Raw genomic sequence first — 19040 nt, forward strand, 5'->3', positions numbered from 1 at the left:
GAGCTCTCTGCCATTGTGTCTTCTGGCTCCCAGTGATTGGTGTCCCACCCACATGCAGGACACATCCATCCCCCTCCAGTGTCCTCCAGACTCCCATCACAGCATCAAAGTCTAGAAGTGTCTAAGTCAGATTTAGGTGTAGATGAGGCTCCGTGGGGATAGTTCCTCCAGTCTTTAGGTCTCTGGAGCCAAAGAGGCAAGTTATCTGCCTCCTCCCAACATACACTCAACATACAGCATACAGCGGTGGGGGGACATTCCTTTTCAAGAGGGACAAGGGAAGGCTTCAGGATTGGTCCATAGCTGTTCTGAAATGCGGTTGGGCACATGTTGGCAGTTCCTTGATTAGGCCTCAGAGCCTGAGAGTAGTTCTGCGTGGCTCTTGGCTCCACCTCCTGGGCTCTTGGTTGTATCCCCCCACTTCCCATCATCCATCCTTTCCATGAAAGGTAGCGCATGCTTGCCGCTGAGCCTCCTTCCTGCCCAGTAGAGCTTGGAGGTCCAACTGCGTCCTTTCATACCATTCAGCCCAGGCTGCCAGGGTTTTGCTAAAGTGATTCTCCCAGCCTTTGTTGGCTTCCTGTGACTCCCTCCGTGGTTCGCTCCATCAGACAAAAGACACCCACAGATTTCTTCCAGATAAGCTTACTCCTATCCTGCTCATGCCCTGAGCTTCCTGGAGGCTCTCTGGTTGGAGAGGTCTGGGGGTGCACCATCAGTCTCTTTAAAGGGCTTTTTTGTGACTGATTCATCCTGGAGGCACAAGCCTCCATCTTTCCAGTTCTTCACCAATGTTGTGGGGCCACACCCCACCACACACTGTCTGCTGCTTATGTCCTGGATTTGATATTTGCTCAGAAGACATTTCTTTTAGATTTTTTTTTTAAGACTTATTTGTTTATTTGAGAGAGAGCATGGTCGGGGCGGAGGGGAAGGGCAGAGGGAGAGAGAGAATTTCAAGCAAACTCCATGCTGAGTGCCGAGCCCAACACAGGGCTCGATCCCAGGACCCTGAGGTCATGACCTGAGCCGGTCAAGAGTTGGACGATCAACCGACTGAGCCACCCAGACACCCCCAGAAGATATTTCTTAATTGTACTATCTTTTGCTTTTTGGAGAAGCGGAGAATTTTCAAGACCATCATATCCTGGTTCCTTTTTTTTTTTTTTTTTTTTTAAGTAGGCTCCGGTGCAAGCTCCAGCTTCCAATAACGTCCTCGTTCCCTTTTGAGCTCTCACTGCCAAGCTGCTCAGTGTCTGCCTTTCTACTGACAGTCTGTTCCAGGCCACTTTGGGCTTTGTCCAGCATGTGCCTTGAAATCTTTCCAGTCCCCCTGCACTGCCTGGTCCCAGAGCCACTCCCACAGCTTCAGGGGGTTGTTATGGTAACACCCTACTTCCGGGCACCACCAACTACATTAGTTCTCCGTGGCTGCATCACCAGGAACCCCAAAACTTAGCATCTGAAAGCAATAACCATTTATTATCTTCTGGTCCCGTGGGCCCGGAGTTCGGGTGTGGCTTAGTGGGGTCCCCCACAGGCTGCAGTGTCGGAGTCCAGGTGTGGCTTAGTGGGGTCCCCTGCAGGCTGCAGTGTCAGGCAGGGCTGCAGCCGTCCCCAGGCCAGACTGGGGCGGGACTTTGAGCCGCACTCCAGTGCTCGTTCTCAGGATTCAGTTCTTTGCAAGCTCAGACTGATGGCCTCTGTTCTTGGCTGGCTATTCCCCAAAGGCCCGCTTGGTTCCTTGCCCTGTGGGCAGCCCCAGCAGGGCCACTGGCTTCCTTCCGAGGGAGCCAGTGGGAGAACGGGAGGGGTGGGTGGGGGTGAGCAGGGTGGAGGCCACAGTCCTTTGTGATGTCATCTCATCAGTGACGGCCCGAGACATGGACATCTCTTTTGTCTGTGTTCTGTTCATTAGAAGCAAGGTGCTAGTCCAGCCCAGCCGCAATGAGGGGGTTACACAGGGCATTGAGCTGGGGGGGGCGGGCCTGCGGGGGGCCTCTCAGAAATCGCCCACCACACACACATCTGTTTGGCCTGGTTTTGCACTTGATAAAAAGGCAACAATATGGTATGTGTTCTTTTATGTCTGGCTTCTCTTGCTCAAAATAGGGCCTGTGAGATTCCTCCCTGTTGTCCACGAAACAATTTTTTTTTCTTTTTTTCATCACTGTAGAATTCCAAGGCAGGAATAGGTCATAATGTGTTCTCATTGATGGAGATTGGGAGAGTTTGAATTTGGGACTGTTGCGTATAAAGCTTTTGTGAAACCTGGGTTCCCATTTCTGTGAGTAGTATCTACCCAGGAGTGGAATTGCTGGTTGGCAGGGACATGTATATTCAGCTTCGGTCGTAACTGCTAAACCGTTTTCCAGAGCGAACGACCCCATGCGCCCACCACTGGCGTGTGAGACGTGCAGCCGGGAGCCCCCAGCTCCTGGGCTCGACGTCGGGGGGAGGTCTCAGCTTTCCATACTGCCCACGTAGATTTAGCTTTCTCACCTCCAATAAATCTGTTACCTTTTGCTCATCTGCTTTCCAGGTTCCCAAATTTTGTTTTTATAGTCCGCTCTGCATTCTCATGGCTTTTGTGTACCTTTCCTGTCACTTTTGTGGGGTTTCAGCCGTGAGTGAAGATAACGCGTGGGCTCAGCCCGCCATCTCTCTCGGGAAACCCTGTTCTAGCCTTTCTGCAGTCTGTGCTTTCCTCCATGATAGCATCTTGTTTCCTTCCTCCCTCCTCCCTTCTTTCCAACAGAAATAGTAAGGGACAGTTAAACGGCCTTGCACAGGGATCTCTCCATACATAAGTTATTGTGTAAACAATGTACAGAAATGCTCTGTAAACACCATCTTCAATAGCTCAAATCATTCCATTGTTTACTTAAATCCACCCCAGCTCTTAGGTCTTGACGTTTCCAGTTTACATTCTTACAGTAAGCTCAAGCTTAATAACCCGAGATGCAGTTGAAATTATGTTTTTTTTTTTTTTTCCCCATGGCTGATAGGGCTGGGGGCCCATTGTAGGGGATGTGCCCGAAGATGCTACAGAAACTGCGCAAGTGACAATTAGCAGCGCAGCTGACATCTGGGCAATATAAAAAACATTTTTTTTTTTTTTTGAGAAATTATAGTATTCCTTTGGCAGGGAAAGCTTGAAGCAAATGGGTTTGAATCTGGGGCATTAGCACAGGGAACCATTTCCAGGCTCTAAGACAAGCTCGAGGTAGAGGCTTCCTGATAGAATCACAGGCTCCAGGAAGAGGAATAGTTGCCAATCAGTGAGCTCCGCCCCACCCCTGGTCCCGTGCGGGCATTGTACCGGCCCCCTCACTGACTCCATGCAGAAGCTCTAGACACAGGGGCTCTTGTCTCCCGTGTGAAGACAAGAAGGTTGAGGCCGGAGAGCTTGGCCAACTCACCCAAAGTCCCAGAGATGGCCAGTTCTGTGGCTGGACTCCCAGTGTAGGGCTCTTTGATTTCCACATTCATGGAATACCCAGACACCACCTTTCTTCCCCGAGGAGAGCCCTGCAGCAGAAATGCAGGGCCTGGAAAGGTGGCCGGTCGTCTTTAGAGCTCATTTCTTACTGCCCCCTCCTCTTACTGGTGAAGGGAGAGTAGGTGGGGAGGTAGGTGTCCAAGGTGCGGAATGGGGCAGGTGGAGTGGAGGGGGCAAAGGAGCGGGGGATCACTCCGCAGCCTTGGTTGGTCCCCTGCAGACCAGTCACCTTCTGGGGACTCAGCTGCCCGTCTGCCTAATGGGGGTGGAGGACCGGCCTCTCCCGGCCGACATTCTACAGTCGCTGACTCGGTGCTCTTGTCTTGTAGGAACAGAAGCGGATCTTGGAGATGGGCATCACAGGTCCCGAGGGCCATGCTCTGAGCAGACCTGAGGAGGTAATGGAGGCTCCCCCGGGGTGTGACTCTGACATCACTGAAGGCCTACCCTGATGCTGTTCCAGCTGGAACAGCCCAGCCAGAGCCCCCGTCTCCATCCCCATCCCCACAATGGGAGCATCCCAGCACACGTGGCCTTCCCTGGGGTCTGCCCTCTGACTTGGGAGCCCTGGGGCCTGGGGGTCAATCAGAGCAGCTAGGGAAAGGCCCTGCTTGTCCCCGGGCCCAGGAGCTCCACACCAAGGCCCACGAACAGTTCAGTGTCATAACTGGATAGAAGGATCCTCACTGAGGACCTTATGTATTTGGTGATAGAACATGGAGCCCCATGTTCGAGACCTAGAACCGACAAAGCAGCTTCCCCTGCACATTGCCCACTGTGTTCTAAGACTTGAGCATGGATAAATTTCCCTGCAAGTGGCAGGCTGTGTGTGTGTGTGTGTGTGTGTGTGTGTGTGTGTCTGTCTGTCTGTCTGTCTTTTTGCCGTGGGCCTGGCCTTGTGCTGGACACTGGGGCCACAACACGTGGGTAGATAGACTTTTTACCTTGATCTAGCACAGTGCTCCGCGGCCCATCAGCGGTGTTCCTGGTCCCTGGTGAGGTCAGGACAGACCTAGAGACAGTGTTTACAAACTCCTTATAGCACATGGACACTGCCTGCATCCAGGCGTGTGACAAGTATATTCACCCAGGAGAGCTGGGTGGGGACCGGCTTGGGGGCACTGGGACTCAGTACCAGTCACAAGCAGTGGGACCACATCTGGGGCATCAGCGGACCGGAAATTAAAAACAAAGCACTACAAAACATATCTGGTCCTGGTGTTTGAGCAGTGCTGGTCTAGAGGGGCAGAGACCAAGCCAAACAGTAAGCAGTTGCCTGTGGTTATCGAATGCACGAAGGAATGTATGTCAGACACATGTGTTCAGTTATGTCAGGCGTTTATAAGTAACGGATGGTTTTATGGGCCTTTTGATGCTTTATCCTGCCTGGTCTGTCCCCTCCTAACAGAACATGCAGCATGGTTCCAAGCAAGCACAGTAACATAATTCTGCCTTCCAAACCTTTAACCAAATACATTTTGACTAATTTTTTCCTTTCTTTTTAGAAATCTAATATTTTTCTCCCCTGAAGCAGTAGATTTGCCTCTGGCCACACTTAATTAAAGGAAAACGGAAGGGCTTTGATTCAGGGAGAGCCCTAGGGGCTTGAGGGGTGATGGCGCTCTGCCCCTCCCTCCCGTGACCCATGTATTGCCGTGTCCCCAGCTAGAGGCTGAGGCTGTGTTTCGGGCCATCACCATCGCTGGCCGCATCAACTGCCCGGTGTACATCACGAAGGTGATGAGCAAGAGTGCAGCGGACATCATCACCCTGGCCAGGAAGAAAGGTACGCAGCCCAGCGTCTGGGCCTCCTGCGGGGCAGCTGGGCCATAAGGAAGGGGAGTCGTCCAGCAGGTCAGGTTCATTGATGGGGCCACTGCCCAGAGCAGAGACACCCTGACAGTTGCCAGCAGCCCGAGCCCCATGTAGGATCTGATGAGACCGTGTATTGTATTTTATTGTAATTAATTTATTTATTGAGAGAGAGAGAGAGAGAGAGAGAGAGAGAGCATCGCAGGGCTCGGTCTCACGACCCTGAGATCATGACCGGAGCTGAAATCAAGTGTCAACGGACTGAGCCCCCCAGGTGCCCCGAGACCATGTATTTTAAGGAGCTCTGCATTGTTCTAGTTCTTTTCTGGGGGGTTCCATCAAGTCAGTGCTGGGGCCAGGCTGCATCAGCTCTGGGATCCTGCCTACCCTCTCTCAGGTCCCCTCTGGGCACATCATCCTGTGTCCCCTGCCTAGGGCCCCGTGGTTGGTGCCTGCATCCAGGGTCACGTGTGGGGCTCGCGCAGAGTCTTGGCTGTGGGTTGGGAAGGAAGAAGATGGGTTTCCAGAGCCTTCCGTCTGGGCGCAGCCCTGTGCCAGACATCAGGTGAGTGTGGCCCAGGAAACCAGCCACCCACCATCGAAGATGATGCACCACTGAACCGCATTGAGCATCTGCTGCTTTGTCTCTAAGACATGAAGTCTTAGGGCTCATAGATGTGAAGTCCTTGGCAGGACCCCAGGGCTCCATGGGTGTTGGTTGATGCCGTTCTCAGTTCCACTTCGGCCATTCACCTCCTGCCTTTGTACCCTCACCTCTCAAGTGGGACCTCAGTACCAGGCCGCCTGCCGTGCCGAGGACCATTGGTGGAGGACTCAGTGGGTACGTTCTGACTGCAGGAGCCTCAGAGCAGGGGCCCGAGCGCAGGCCTCCGGCCTTCACGACAGTGAGATCCACAGTCCCCCACCAGTCACCAGACCGAGAATGAAGAAGGCTCCGCAGAGCAGCTTCCTTCCCAAACTCAGGGAGAGAAAGAGAGAATGACAGACTGACAGAGGAGGGGTAGTGCATGTTATATGAAGACCGTGGCTGGTGGACGTTCGCCAAGGACATTTCATCAATCTGCCCGGTCCCTCTCTGTGTCATGTGAGGCTGACCAGGGAGTTGTGGGTCAGTGCGGAAGGCCAGGTGGAAGTCAACAACAACCCAACAGCCATTATTGAGCATCTACTCTGTACGTGATGCTCACCATTTCTCACGGGAGCCCTAAATGGGAAGCATTACTAACTATATTTTTAAAAAATCTTCAATAAGATATTTTTAACCTCAGGCATCTAAACTTATTTCAACATATAATTACATAAGAAATATTAGAGATATTTTGTGTTATTCTTGTGTGTGCTGTCTTTGAAATCCAGTGTGTCTGCCACATTCCAGCGCATCTCAGTTCAGACCAGCCACAACGTCGGGTGCCTGACAGCCACGTGTGGGTGGTGGTTATCCTGTGGGACCAGAGCAGCTTTGAACCCACAGTACCTTGTTTTAGTATTTTTCAGGGAGAGCTGACAGACAGAGGCATTAAAAGACAGTGCTCTAGTTATAACAGCTTGCTTAGAACTGGCTCCATTTTAAGGATAAGGAAACTGAGGTGGAGCCGACACAGTACTTGGGAAGCAGCAGTAAGCACGCATGTCCTGGCCCCACAGAGGGATACGGTGGCTGCCAGTCACATGTGGCTGTTTCCGTTTAAATTAAGTAAAATTAAATACAATTTGAAATGCCTTCCTTGGCTGTGCTAGCCACATTTCATGTGCTCAAGAGCCATGTGAGGCTAGTGGCTGCCGTCTTGGGCAGCACAAATAGAGAACATTCCCATCTGTGTGGGACCTGCTCTCGGGCAGCCTGATCGCTGGAGCTCAAAGCCTGCCTCTCCGTCAGGCCAGCTCAGTGGCCTGTATCCAGGCAGCATCCGCCTCTGAGAGCAGATCTGAGGCTGTGCCTGTGGGCTTTGTTCTGGCTGAAGCACATCAGGCCTGCTCCTTGGGAGGCAGGCAGGAATTCCTGGAAAGCGATGCTCCGGAAGCAGCCATCAAGTGGTGGGTTGGTGGGTACACAGCCCAGCTCCCCGGCCCTGGGGTAGAATGGCCCCAGGGTGCGGTCAGCAGTCTCCCAGAGGCCCCAGTGGCCCTGAGCTGCAGGTACCCACGGCCGTGACTTGGTGACTACTCACCTGCTCTTGACGTCTTTCTTTGCCTTGTGTCATCTCCTCCATCCCCAGCCAGTGCTGCCTGGAATCACCTCCCAAGTAAAACACTTGAACTCGACTCCTTAATTGGAAGATGGGCTTTTGGCCACATCTGCCCTGAGACAGCAGATCCCGTCCCTGGGCCTGGAATGACAAACCTGCCGAAGGGCATAATGGTCCTATCCAAATGCTAAACGCATTACCAGTCCGGGAGGTTGCTGGGCAGGGCCGCCAGTGCTGAGTGCCTGGCGGCCAGGGGGTCACCGGGCTCGGTGGTGATGCAGGAGAGAGGGACAGACAACATCTTGCCCATTGGAGCATCGTTCTCCCGGCTCTGACCCTCCACTTCTGTGCTCCCAGATCCCCCTCGAGAGACCATCCGCCCTTGACCGCGTGTTGTGTTTGCCCCCGCAGGCCCCCTGGTGTTTGGCGAGCCCATCGCTGCCAGCCTGGGCACCGACGGCACCCACTACTGGAGTAAGAACTGGGCCAAGGCCGCGGCATTTGTGACCTCCCCCCCCCTGAGCCCAGACCCCACCACGCCTGACTACTTGACCTCCCTGCTGGCCTGGTGAGAGCCAAGGGGTGGCTGGGGGGTACTGGGTCCACTGTGGTACCTTGGGAGGCACCCAGGAGGAGGAAAGAACGCAGGAATCGCCCTGGGCTTGTCACATAACCCACAATGGCTCTCTGTTTTGGTTTACTTATCAGCAAAGTGGGGGAGAGCATGGTATCTGTTGCAGAGCTGGTTATGAGACGGTGTAGGAATACAGCCTAGAATTTCGGGTTCAGTACATGGCTACTGTTACATGCAAAGCACCCCCTGGGTATGTGCGCACTAGGAGTATAGCCGCGTTGGTCCCTTCCCGGCTGTTGGCCGGTGTGAGGGAGGAACACGTAGGCCGTAGAAGAAGGCTAAGTGGTGGTGTGCGCAGTCTGCCCTAGAAGCAGAGACACATGCTCAGGACCAGGGGACTTGCGGAAGGCTTCATGGGGGAGGCAACATCGGGCCTGGAGCTAGAGGATGAGTACGAGTTTGCTGGATAGGGCTGAAGTCCGGGCTGCTGGTCAGGAGGAGCCCCAAGGGGCTGGTAGTTGTGTACCTACCATGGAAATCTCTCCCAAATGATGAAGAAACCCTTGACTTGCATATCCACAGGCTTGTTCATCATCTGCAGCCCGATGTCAGGTGGGCAGCTCCAAGTCCAAACAGACTGCCCGTCACTCCCACAGAGCTGCTGTTCCCACAGTCTTGCCCATCTCTGAAGATGGCAGGACACAGGCCAAAGGCCCCGGGATCTGACCACTTCTCGCCCCCTTTGCTGCGGCCATCCTGGCTTGCCTCTGACAGGCCTGTTTCTGTGCTGTCCCTTCCATGCCCATGACACGTCTATTTCCAACCAGCACCCAGATTTTAAACCCCAAGTAAGACCAAGCCACTCCTGTGCCTGGAGACCCGCAGGATCCTCTTCTCTCAGCATGGATCACAAGTCCCCACAATGTGCCCCACGGCCAAGCCTGATCTGGCCTCACCCCCTCAATGAACCTTGCCTGGCACCTCTTTTGGGCGGATGTCTACTCTTCCCGGTGAGGAAGAGGAGGCCCACCTGGGGAGCCTTAGCTGGAGAGCCTGGAGCCCACACGGACAGAGCCTTCCCAACAGGGGCCTTCCGATGTCACTCACCGATGCCCACGATGTGCCCCAAATCCTCTCCCCCGAATCTCTTGGGCTTTTCATCTCACAGCCTGCACTGGGTGCCTGAAGTTCAACCTGAGCTCAGGTCGGCCTCCCACCTTGTTTTCGTCCTTGCAGTGGGGACCTGCAGGTCACGGGCAGCGGCCACTGTCCCTACAGCACTGCCCAGAAGGCAGTGGGCAAGGACAACTTCACTCTGATCCCTGAGGGCGTCAACGGGATTGAGGAGCGGATGACTGTTGTCTGGGACAAGGCAGTGGTAAGGCGCTCCCTGTTTCTCTATCCCCAGGAACATTCTAGAAGCACCCTGCCTGGCCCAGCAAAAGCTAGCACATAGTGCACTGCTGGTTCTTTTTTTTTAAGATTTATTTATTTGAGAGAGACAGAGAGAGGGTGCCAGAGTGAGTGGGGGGAGGGGCAGAGGGAGAGAATCTTCAAGCAGACTCCCTGCTGAGCGTGGAGCCTGATGTGGGGCCCCATCCCACGACCCATGAGATCATGACCTGAGCTGAAGCCAAGAGTCAGATGCTCAACCGACTGAGCCCCCGAGGCACCCCTGAACTGCTGATTCTTAAAGCTCCTCCCTTCCTTGCTTTGAGGCAGGAGCAGAATGCACCAGGAGAGCACTTGAGGAAAGGTGTGACTCATAACAGAGCAGCACAAGTCCTGTGGGGTCCTCTGCAGTCGCAAACCTGACAGCTGCCCAGCATTCTTTAAGGATGCAAAATGTTTTCTTTAGTTTTGTTCTGACTGCATCTCAGTCCCTGTAAGGATGACTTTGTAAACCATGTGTCCGGGGTTGACGGTGGGTACAGAGGGTGCTTGTTGCATTAGGAGGCCCCACATCACTCTGATCCCTGACTTGAGCCAGAGATTTTTATTTTCTATTAAACTTGGGCCCAGTGGGCCTGACAAGATGCCACAGAGGTTGTTGAGCACATGTCAACACACCTCTGAGCGGTCAGTTACATTTCCGCTCCGATGGGGCCAGGCCCTTGTGCTCTTTTAGGATGGCCTGTTTTCAGTGGGGAAGGAGAAAATTCCAGACTCCTCTTGAGGACTCCTGTTGGCAGGTCTAGATTTGTGCCTGTCTGCCCTTCCCCTGGCCCTGTGATGGGGGGCACTCTTCTCATCAGACGATCTTGCCTTTAGGCTACGGGCAAAATGGATGAGAACCAGTTTGTTGCTATCACCAGCACCAATGCAGCCAAGATCTTTAACCTGTACCCCAGGAAAGGGCGGATTGCCGTGGGCTCGGATGCCGATGTGGTCATCTGGGACCCCGACAAGGTGAAGACCATAACAGCCAAGAGTCACAAGTCGGTAAGTCCTGGCTTACCTGAGATGCTCCTGATTTGGGTAAGCAGTTCTTCCTTGGTCGGCAACCACTTTAGAAGCCTCTGATTGAAAATGATTTATGGAGTTTCCAGCCAGGATGTGATCTGATATCTGGCATGACTCAGTCCTTCACATTTCTCTGCCAGTTGGAGAGCCTGGCTTTGAGCTGGCTCAGCTAAGCTGCTGATGTGCTACTGGATGCGTTCTCTCTCTCTCTCTCTTTCTCTCTCTCTCTCTCTCTCTCTCGGTGGCCCCTGCCCTAGATGCATGCATTCGGGGGCTCAGAGAAGTTTTAGGTCCAAGATTCTTTCTCCAATCTCATTATCAAGCTAGAATGGGTTTTATCTCCTATCTCAGAAACCTCCTACTTCACGTTGGGGTCACTGCTAACACTCGGCAAAAGAAAGGGTTGGGTCTAGAGCCCTCTGTGTTTGAGCACACCACAGGGCTGCACGCTTTCCCAAGCTCCAGGCCCCAAGCCTATGGCTGTGGGTTATTTCTGTGCTTTGTATCCTATGTGCCCTTAGTTTCTTCACTCCACCAGCAAACCTAGGACGTAGAGAGACAAGCCATCTTCCCCTCCCTCACTGCTTGCTTCAAGTCCACTCTGCAAGGCCAGCAATGATCTTGTGTCCAGATTAATGTCCACACTCATGAGACGGGAGGCCACATCCTGGACCCTGGCCCACTAAGTCTGTTACAGGACACAGGAGGAAGGCAGGGTGTGTGCACACTGCTTTGCCCTGTGATGGGGTCCTCATTGTCACATGGGCATAGCTTCCCAGCTTCTCAAGGGTTACCTGCTGGGAGAGGCGAGGCCACATGCATGAGGACAGGACCCCAGGCACAAGGAAGTCTCATAAGAAAGTGATAAGAACCATTTGTAGCAGTTCATGAGCTTGGCCCCCAGGTCCCTGCTTGGCCACAGGAGATGGCATGGGGCTGTAGAAGTCTTGTCCAGCTCGCCAGCCGGCTGTCATGCTTAGCCAGTGCTCCCTAGTGACACACTGCCTTCCATCAGCCCCCAACCCCAGGTACAGGATCAGGAGGAAACGAGCCTGAGGTCTCTTCCCCGGAGAAAGGTGTACCCCGTTCCCCACGCTTACCACCACCTCACAGGCACACGATCCCCCTGGAATCCCTGTGAATGCAGCGATGCGTGTGCGCAGAGAGGGGTCTGGTCATGCAGGAGAGCGCGTGTCCCCTCACTGTGTCAGGAAGGTGTCCCATCAGGAGAACGTTTGAGAGGGTCTGGCAGGTGAGAGGGTGTTTGCCACCCCGCCACCCGCCTGCTTTAGGTCACCGCACGGGTGCCTGCCCACAGGTGTACACTGTGGTGGTTTGTATGATCAGAAGGTTGTACATCCCCCCAGAAAGAAACCCCAGACTCATTAGCAGTCACTCCCCGTCCTCCCCTCTCCCAGTCCCTGTCGACCGGGGATCTGATTTCTTTCCCTCTGGATTTGCCAATTCTGGACGTATCACAGAAAAGGAATCCCACAATGTGTGGCCTTTCGTGTCTGCCTTATTTCCCTTGGCTTCATGGTTTTGAGGCTCGTCCACACTCTGGTGTGTGTTAGTACTTCATTCCCTTTTTTTTTTTTTTAAGATTTTATTTATTTGAGAGAGAGGGAGAGAGAGAGGGAGCACACAAGAGCGGGGGAGGGGCAAAGGGAGAAAGAAACAGGCTCCCCGCTGAGCAGGGAGCCCAATGCGGGGCTTGATCCCAGGACCCCGAGATCATGACCTGAGCCAAAGGCAGGCGCTTCACTGACTGAGCCACCCAAGGTGGCCCAGCTTATTTTGTTGTAACTGTGGTCCTTTGTACTGTTTGAATTAATTACATCATTCACATATTACCTTTAGGAAATGAAACAACTTTTAAAACCCCATGTAGTGGCAAGACATCAAGTGTGGCATCTGTAGGGGGTAAGCCTGAGCTTCGTAAGAGCTCCCCGATTAGGAGGGTCACGATGGCGCACATCATGTCCTTCCAGCACGAGGAATAGTGGGCCGGGCGGGGCCGAGTGAGCTGGGAGGTTGGCCAGTCTCGACTGGTAGCAATGTGGCTTGTTTCCTCGCTGCCTTTTGGGTGTCACTCATGCTCCGCATTTGGGCTTCAGCAGGATGTAAGTCAGCACACAGCAGGTCCCTTCAGGGTGACTCAAGAAGCATTAGATTAGCAACCGTGACACCAGAGAGCAGACCATCTGCCTGGTCCTGGGAGGCAGCCGCAGAGAGAGTGTGGCTCCCAAAATCTACTGGAAGTGATAAGAGAACCCATTGGCTGATTAAAAACCAATAGAAAGAATCGATAGCTTTTCTATGAAGTAATTCAAAAGCACTTCAAAAAATAGAATGGAAATCAAAATCCTATTTCTAATAACAATAAAAACTAAAGACTTTTATAAACACAAGTTCTTTTATGCTGAAACGATTTATTAGAGTGAACATAGCAATTCTTGCTAATTTCATCTATAAGTTGGAAGTAATCCCATCAGAAAACCGAATGGAATTGTTCTTTGGCTAGAAAAGCAGAGGTCCTAGATGCTAAACGTGAGAATAGTCCAACATTTCTGGAATGCTAAGGGGCAAGCCCTGCTTATCCAAGTCTTTTTTTTTTTTTTTTTTAAGATTTTATTTATTTGAGAGAGAGAGAGAGAGAAAGGGGGAGGGGCAGTGGGGGAGAGGGAGAGAGAGAGTACGATGCTATTTCTCACCCGAGCAGCGACCGAGACCCTGGTGGTTAATGGGACGCAGGTGGGGTCGGACGGCAGGAGGCAGGTGAGGGAGCACGAACCTATCAAAGTTAAAGATCCATTTACTCTTTGGCCCCAACTCCACATCTAGAAAGATGTTCACACAGGCCAGTGTGGACACACAGACGTGTGGTTCAGTATGGGTTTAAACGATCCGGTTGTCCATCTCTGGGAACTGGATAAATCAGTTCCTCCGGTGAGGGAATATGGTACAGAGGTTTAAAGGGTGTTAACATTTTTAATAGGGACCTGTGCCGATATAGAACAATCTCTGAGGTCAGGAGAAAAATTCGGGTGAAAGCCATCTGTACGGAACTCTTGCAATGTCGAGACCATTGTTCATGCTCCGAAAATATCTGGGGTCTCCGAAGAATCTCTTTAAGGCAGATGTCTCAGTCCGAGGTGGCAGAGAGACCTGCTTTTTAAAGTGAAATATCATTTGGGCTTTTTGATTTTTCTTTTACCATCTAGATGACCTACTTTTTAAATAATAAAAAAACAGTTGGCTAGTGGTAGTTACATTCCCTTTAGGGGTTATGAAAGGAATGTGTATTTTTAAGAACATATTTTGTCTTTCAAATCAGCAAAACAAAAGAAAGAAATCGAAAATATAAAAATGACCTTACTCAGTGCTGGATGGGAGTTCATGGACGCGAAACCAAGGAAGTGTCTCTGTCCTGCCGCCGACGTGGTGTCGGGTGGTCTGATCCCTCGGAAAGCAACTTGGCAGCATGTAACAAGTACCCTAAAAAAGCTCATTATCTCTTTACCCAGTAATTTAATTATAGAAAACTACCCTAAAGAAGATATTTGACAGAGACATAGCGAGAGAGGGAACACAAGCAGGGGGAGTGGGAGAGGGAGAAGCAGGCTTCCCGCTGAGCAGAGAGCCCGATGCGGGGCTCGATCCCAGGACCCTGGGATCATGACCTGAGCCGAAGCAGACGCTTAATTACTGACCCACCCAGGCGCCCCTAAAGAAGATATTTTTTAAAAAGACACAAAAATGCCCGTTGTAGCTGGAGCAGGCACATTGCCAGACAACAGGGTGTCCCCGTTCCCGTTCACGATGCCTCGGACGTTAGCTGGATTCTATAAAACCACCCTCAGCCTAAGTGCCCAAGAGCGAGCGAGGGTTGGTTCTGCTAAGGAAGGCACATAGACGGGAATATGATGAGGCCCCGGAGAAGACGTTTCCAGAGGGCAAGCGCGGGAAGTGCCCGCAGGAAGACGTCGGGAGGGTTATACCCTGCGCGGTAAGGGCCCTGCTGTGCTTCTTGCCACGCAGGCTGTGGAATACAACATCTTCGAGGGCATGGAGTGCCACGGCTCCCCGCTGGTGGTCATCAGCCAGGGCAAGATTGTCTTTGAGGATGGCAACATTAACGTCAACAAGGGCGTGGGCCGCTTCATCCCCCGGAAGCCTTTCCCTGAGTACCTCTACCAGCGCGTTAGGATCAGGAGCAAGGTGAGTGGGGCCGGGGTCCAGGGCATGCGGCGTGGATGAGTCACGGCTGCAGGGGCCGTGACACTGCCCTGCCTGCGTCTTGGGGCCGGAGTTGAGGCCCTGGGATTTTGTGGGCTGTAAAGGGGTGTGCACGTGTGGAATGGGAGGGGTGGCGGGAGTAACACTGACCAGAGCTGCTTTGGGGTACGCATCCCACATCATCTCAGGGGTCCCCCAACTGGAACTGAGGTGCGGGAAGCAGGTATTGTGAAGAGGACAAGAGAAAGGTGGCCAGACCTGTAGTCACGGATGTAGGGCTCCCCTGGGGCAACGCTCAACCCGTGGGGATGGAGACCATGGTCCATGTCCTGCCCCCCAGAGGGTCTGTGCAGATGTTCGCTTCCCAGTTTCCCTGAGCCGGCTGCCCTCAGAGCTGGCCCCGTCACCCCACCGTGCACCGGGTTTTCTCCCTTCTTCTCGCCCTTCTCCTTTCTGGAATCACCTCCCATATAAACTAGCTCCCCCAAATCCTTGTCTTGGGCCCACCTTCTGCAAGACCATAGATGATTGAGTGGTCCTTGAGGGGGATGGTGGGTGTGTCAGGGAAAGTGTTTTCCTCTTGAAAATGGGTTTGGGGTCCTCCTGTATGGAGCTGTGTGCGTGCGTGTGTGTGTGTGTGTGTGCGTGTGTGTGCGTGTGTGTGCATGTGTGTGCATGTGTGTATGGGGAGTAAATGTACGCATGCATGTGGGGTATGTATGCACATGCGTACCCACACGGGTGTGTGTGTTTGCGCGCACGCGTGTCCCTGCGGTCACCTCGGGTCACTACCCAGCGGCAGGGCTCTGGCCTGCCTGAATGGGAAGGTGCAGGTGCATCTTGCCCATCCGTTCCCTCCCCCCCCATTTAGGTTTCAGGATTGCAGGGTGTTCCCAGGGGCATGTACGACGGTCCCGTGTACGAGGTGCCAGCCACACCCAAATATGCGACTCCTGCTCCCTCTGCCAAGTCCTCGCCTTCCAAACACCAGCCCCCGCCCATCAGAAACCTCCACCAGTCCAACTTCAGTTTATCAGGTAAGAGGCCCCCCACGCCCACAGCACTTCCGAGAGGCCCCCTTGGGCACTAGATGAGAAAGCAAGGAGCAGTGGGGAGCCCCATCTCCTTTCTTCCTGGGAGTGGCAGAGCGGGTGGGGGGAGGTCAGAAAGAAGAGCGGCTCCGCAGGGGCTCCACAGAGACACCTGACCCTGCTTATGAAGTCTGCGCAAAAATTGGCCCTGAGCTCATCCTTAAGCGCGCCTTCCCCGTGAAGCTGAACGTGGTCCCCCAGACCCCAGGGATGCTGCAGTTTCGTGAGCTCACCACATGAGGGCAGAGATGCACATACTGGGATTGGAATTTTGTCCCCCAGCGTATTTGAGGCTTTAGCGTGTGTTATACACGGGGCTAGGTGCTAGGAATATGGTGATGGATGAGACACAGCTGGGCAGTCCCCAGTCTGCTCCGGGGGTCAGCAAATGTTGTCTTTTTTTTTTTTTTTTTTTAAGATTTTATTTATTTGACAGAGACACAGCGAGAGAGGGAACACAAGCAGGGGGCGTGGGAGAGGGAGAAGCAGGCTTCCCGCCGAGCAGGGAGCCAGATGCGGGGCTCGATCCCAGGACCCCGGGGTCATGACCTGAGCCGAAGGCAGACGCTTAACGACTGAGCCGCCCAGGCACCCCCACAAATGTTGTCTTAAAGGACCAGATAGTAAATGGTCTAGGTTTTGTGAGCCAAGAGGCGAAATTTAGGGTATTATATTAAGTAGCCATTTTAAATGCAACCATTGAAAAGTGTAAAAAAAATGTAAAAAACTATTCTTAGCCCATGGACTATACAAAGACAGGTGGTGGCCAAGCTTTGTCAGTGGTCCCTCCTTTGCCGACTCCGATCTAACAGGAGTGAAAGCCATTTAAACTGAGAAGCTATGTTTAGCAAATGAGAATGGAGGGGCAGAGAGAGAGAGGACTATTCACTTAAATTGTGGGGGTGACAACCTGCCCTCCATCCGGGGAGTGTCTGTCTCAGCGATTATGCACTGGGGGACATAAGTTGTGGTCGTGGGGTTCCCCCAGTCCAGCTCATCTTACTTCCCATGAGCCTTCATGCAAGGGTTTCTCACATACTGAGTGTGATTCCAGTCTTTAAAGAGAACTAGTATTTTTTCCACCAATGGACCCAAAACACCACTCATGTATCTCATCTGATGCTCAGTCAACACAACAGGGATTGGACACAGAGCCAGGACAAGCCACCTGGGTGAAGCTACATGGAGTTTGCAGACCGGACCTCTCTCAAGTCGTGCAACTCACCATTATTATTAAATACAGGGAGAGAACCCCTCCCTTTTAGAACTAGAAGAACAATGAAATGAAAAGTCTGCTGGAAGGGCTCCACCACCACCCCACGCCCCAGGTCTGCTCACCGTCTCTCAGACCCACCGCCCTGCCCCAGCCCGCCTCACGGCAGGTTAGCAAATGACTTCATTTGTTACCAGCACCGTAGGCACTTTCTGAATCAGGAATGACTTCACGGACGCCTTTTAAATACCAGCTTGATGTCACTTTATAGAGATGCAAAATGATTGACTGCACTAGGGTCCTTTTGCCCGACAGGTACTTTCAGAGTAGCAAACACATGACCAGCAAGGTGGAGAGGATTATGAGGGAAACAGGTATTAAACACTAGGCCTGATTTCTGGTTCTGGGACTTGAGGCAGTTCCTGGTTTCCCAGGAAGACACAGTGTCTACCAAGAGAACTCAGAAAATCAGGCAGCTCTCCACACTACATGGGTAGTGGCTTTCAGAGATGGAAGGCCTTTCATCTCCGCTCCTCTCACTCTATGGAAAGGAAGTGAAAGCCGAGGGAAGGTGGGTCTGATTCCAAATCACCCACATTCCAGACATGATCTGTACTGCAACCTGTCTCTGGACTGGACCCCAGGGCCCTCTCACACCATCTCTCCTTTTGGTTTATCCATCAGTCTCTACTTACTCACTGAATACGTATCTAGTGAGCACCAGGCGCTGGGCTTGAGGCTGGAACTTTAAATCTTTAACTGCCAGAGAACGTATAACAAATGGTTGGTTTTGCAGATTGGAAACAAAAAAATGATGCCTCTCCCCCATGCAGATCTGGCCATTGCAAACGAGGTGGGTAAATCCAGCTCTGAGTAGTTCTCTCTCTCACACACACACACACACACACACACACACACACACACACACACACACGTGCACTCCCATGCATACCGTCCATAAAACACCTTCGGAGCATCGGGAACTGCTGTGCGTTGTTCTGACTCCTATAGGAGATGGAGCTCTGGAGACAAACCAGTTGGGGCTGGAATTCTGGCTTGCCTGCCCTCCAGCTTTGCCCCCCAAAGTGCATGACCTGAGCCTTCATTCCTCATCTGTACATTTGGGGTAACCCCCCTTCATAGTATTGCTGTGCACCCTAAACTCAAGCACATATGTTAAAGCACCAAGGCTGTGCCTGCACACAGTAGGCACTCAGTACGTGCTTGCCCTCGTGGCTCAAGAACAGGAAGCCAGGCAAGACATAGTGCAGGGCAGCCAGGGCTGCAAGAGGGTGATGCCAGGGCCAGAGGGGGGCACAGAGGAGAGAGCAGTGAACCCCGTGCATGTTGGGGAGCCCTCCCAGAGGTGAGCCTGGACTGAGCCCCAAAGGGGGAGGCTGGAGGGCATGTTAGGACAAGGGCTCAGCGTCCCGACCCCCAGGAGCAGCAGGTGTAACCTGTCGGCAGTGATTGGCCCCATCTCTTCCAGGTGCCCAGATAGATGACAACAATCCCCGGCGCACCGGCCACCGCATCGTGGCGCCCCCTGGTGGCCGCTCCAACATCACCAGTCTCGGCTGAAGGCGGACGAGTGGACGGATGAGCTAGCGTGAAGCGTTCTAGGAATAATGTCCATTCCTTTCCCTGTCGGGGTTTGGGAAACCCGCAGTTTTATTTGGTACTGATGGGGGGAAAAAATTGAATGATGTTCTTTCCTCTTTTGTTTAGGAAGAAGTGGTACTAGTGTGGTGTGTTTGCTTGGAAACTCCTTGCCCCACAGTCGTGTGTTCATGCCGACTCCACCTCAGAGCATGGGTCTCCATTTCCCTCCTTAGTGAAGACAGGTTCTAGCGTCGTCTTGTACTGTCCCTCCCACTTCTGACTCCACGGGCTCCATGAATCTCTGGGTGGTTCCTTTCGCACCCTTGTAGCTGCTCTA

At 52.9% G+C, this 19040-nt stretch overlaps 1 protein-coding gene across 5 annotated transcripts in view; it reads left to right on the forward strand.

Annotated features, from left to right (window-relative positions):
* CRMP1 (collapsin response mediator protein 1) overlaps window positions 1-18838 on the forward strand; it is a 70389-nt gene extending 51551 nt beyond the window's left edge. For 3 of the 5 annotated variants that reach the window (XR_012377841.1, XR_012377842.1, XR_012377844.1), the window contains 9 exons: window positions 3832-3900; window positions 5168-5288; window positions 7933-8089; window positions 9332-9473; window positions 10367-10537; window positions 14600-14779; window positions 15669-15834; window positions 17016-17270; window positions 18591-18838. Coding sequence is in view for 1 of the 5 variants with exons in the window: in XM_025887331.2 (XP_025743116.1) it covers window positions 3832-3900; window positions 5168-5288; window positions 7933-8089; window positions 9332-9473; window positions 10367-10537; window positions 14600-14779; window positions 15669-15834; window positions 18591-18682 (1098 nt within the window). In the remaining 4 variants the exon portion in view is untranslated. Of the gene's footprint in view, window positions 1-3831; window positions 3901-5167; window positions 5289-7932; window positions 8090-9331; window positions 9474-10366; window positions 10538-13895; window positions 14052-14599; window positions 14780-15668; window positions 15835-17015; window positions 17271-18590 lie in introns of those variants that run through there. The other 2 variants (XM_025887331.2, XR_012377843.1) reach the window with 2 other exon arrangements.
* The last annotated feature ends 202 nt before the right edge of the window (window positions 18839-19040 follow it).

This window comes from Callorhinus ursinus, unplaced genomic scaffold, assembly GCF_003265705.2.
Source record: "Callorhinus ursinus isolate GAN/ISIS: 27379988/994484 unplaced genomic scaffold, GSC_fseal_2.0 scaffold4, whole genome shotgun sequence".
Lineage (NCBI taxonomy): Eukaryota > Metazoa > Chordata > Mammalia > Carnivora > Otariidae > Callorhinus > Callorhinus ursinus.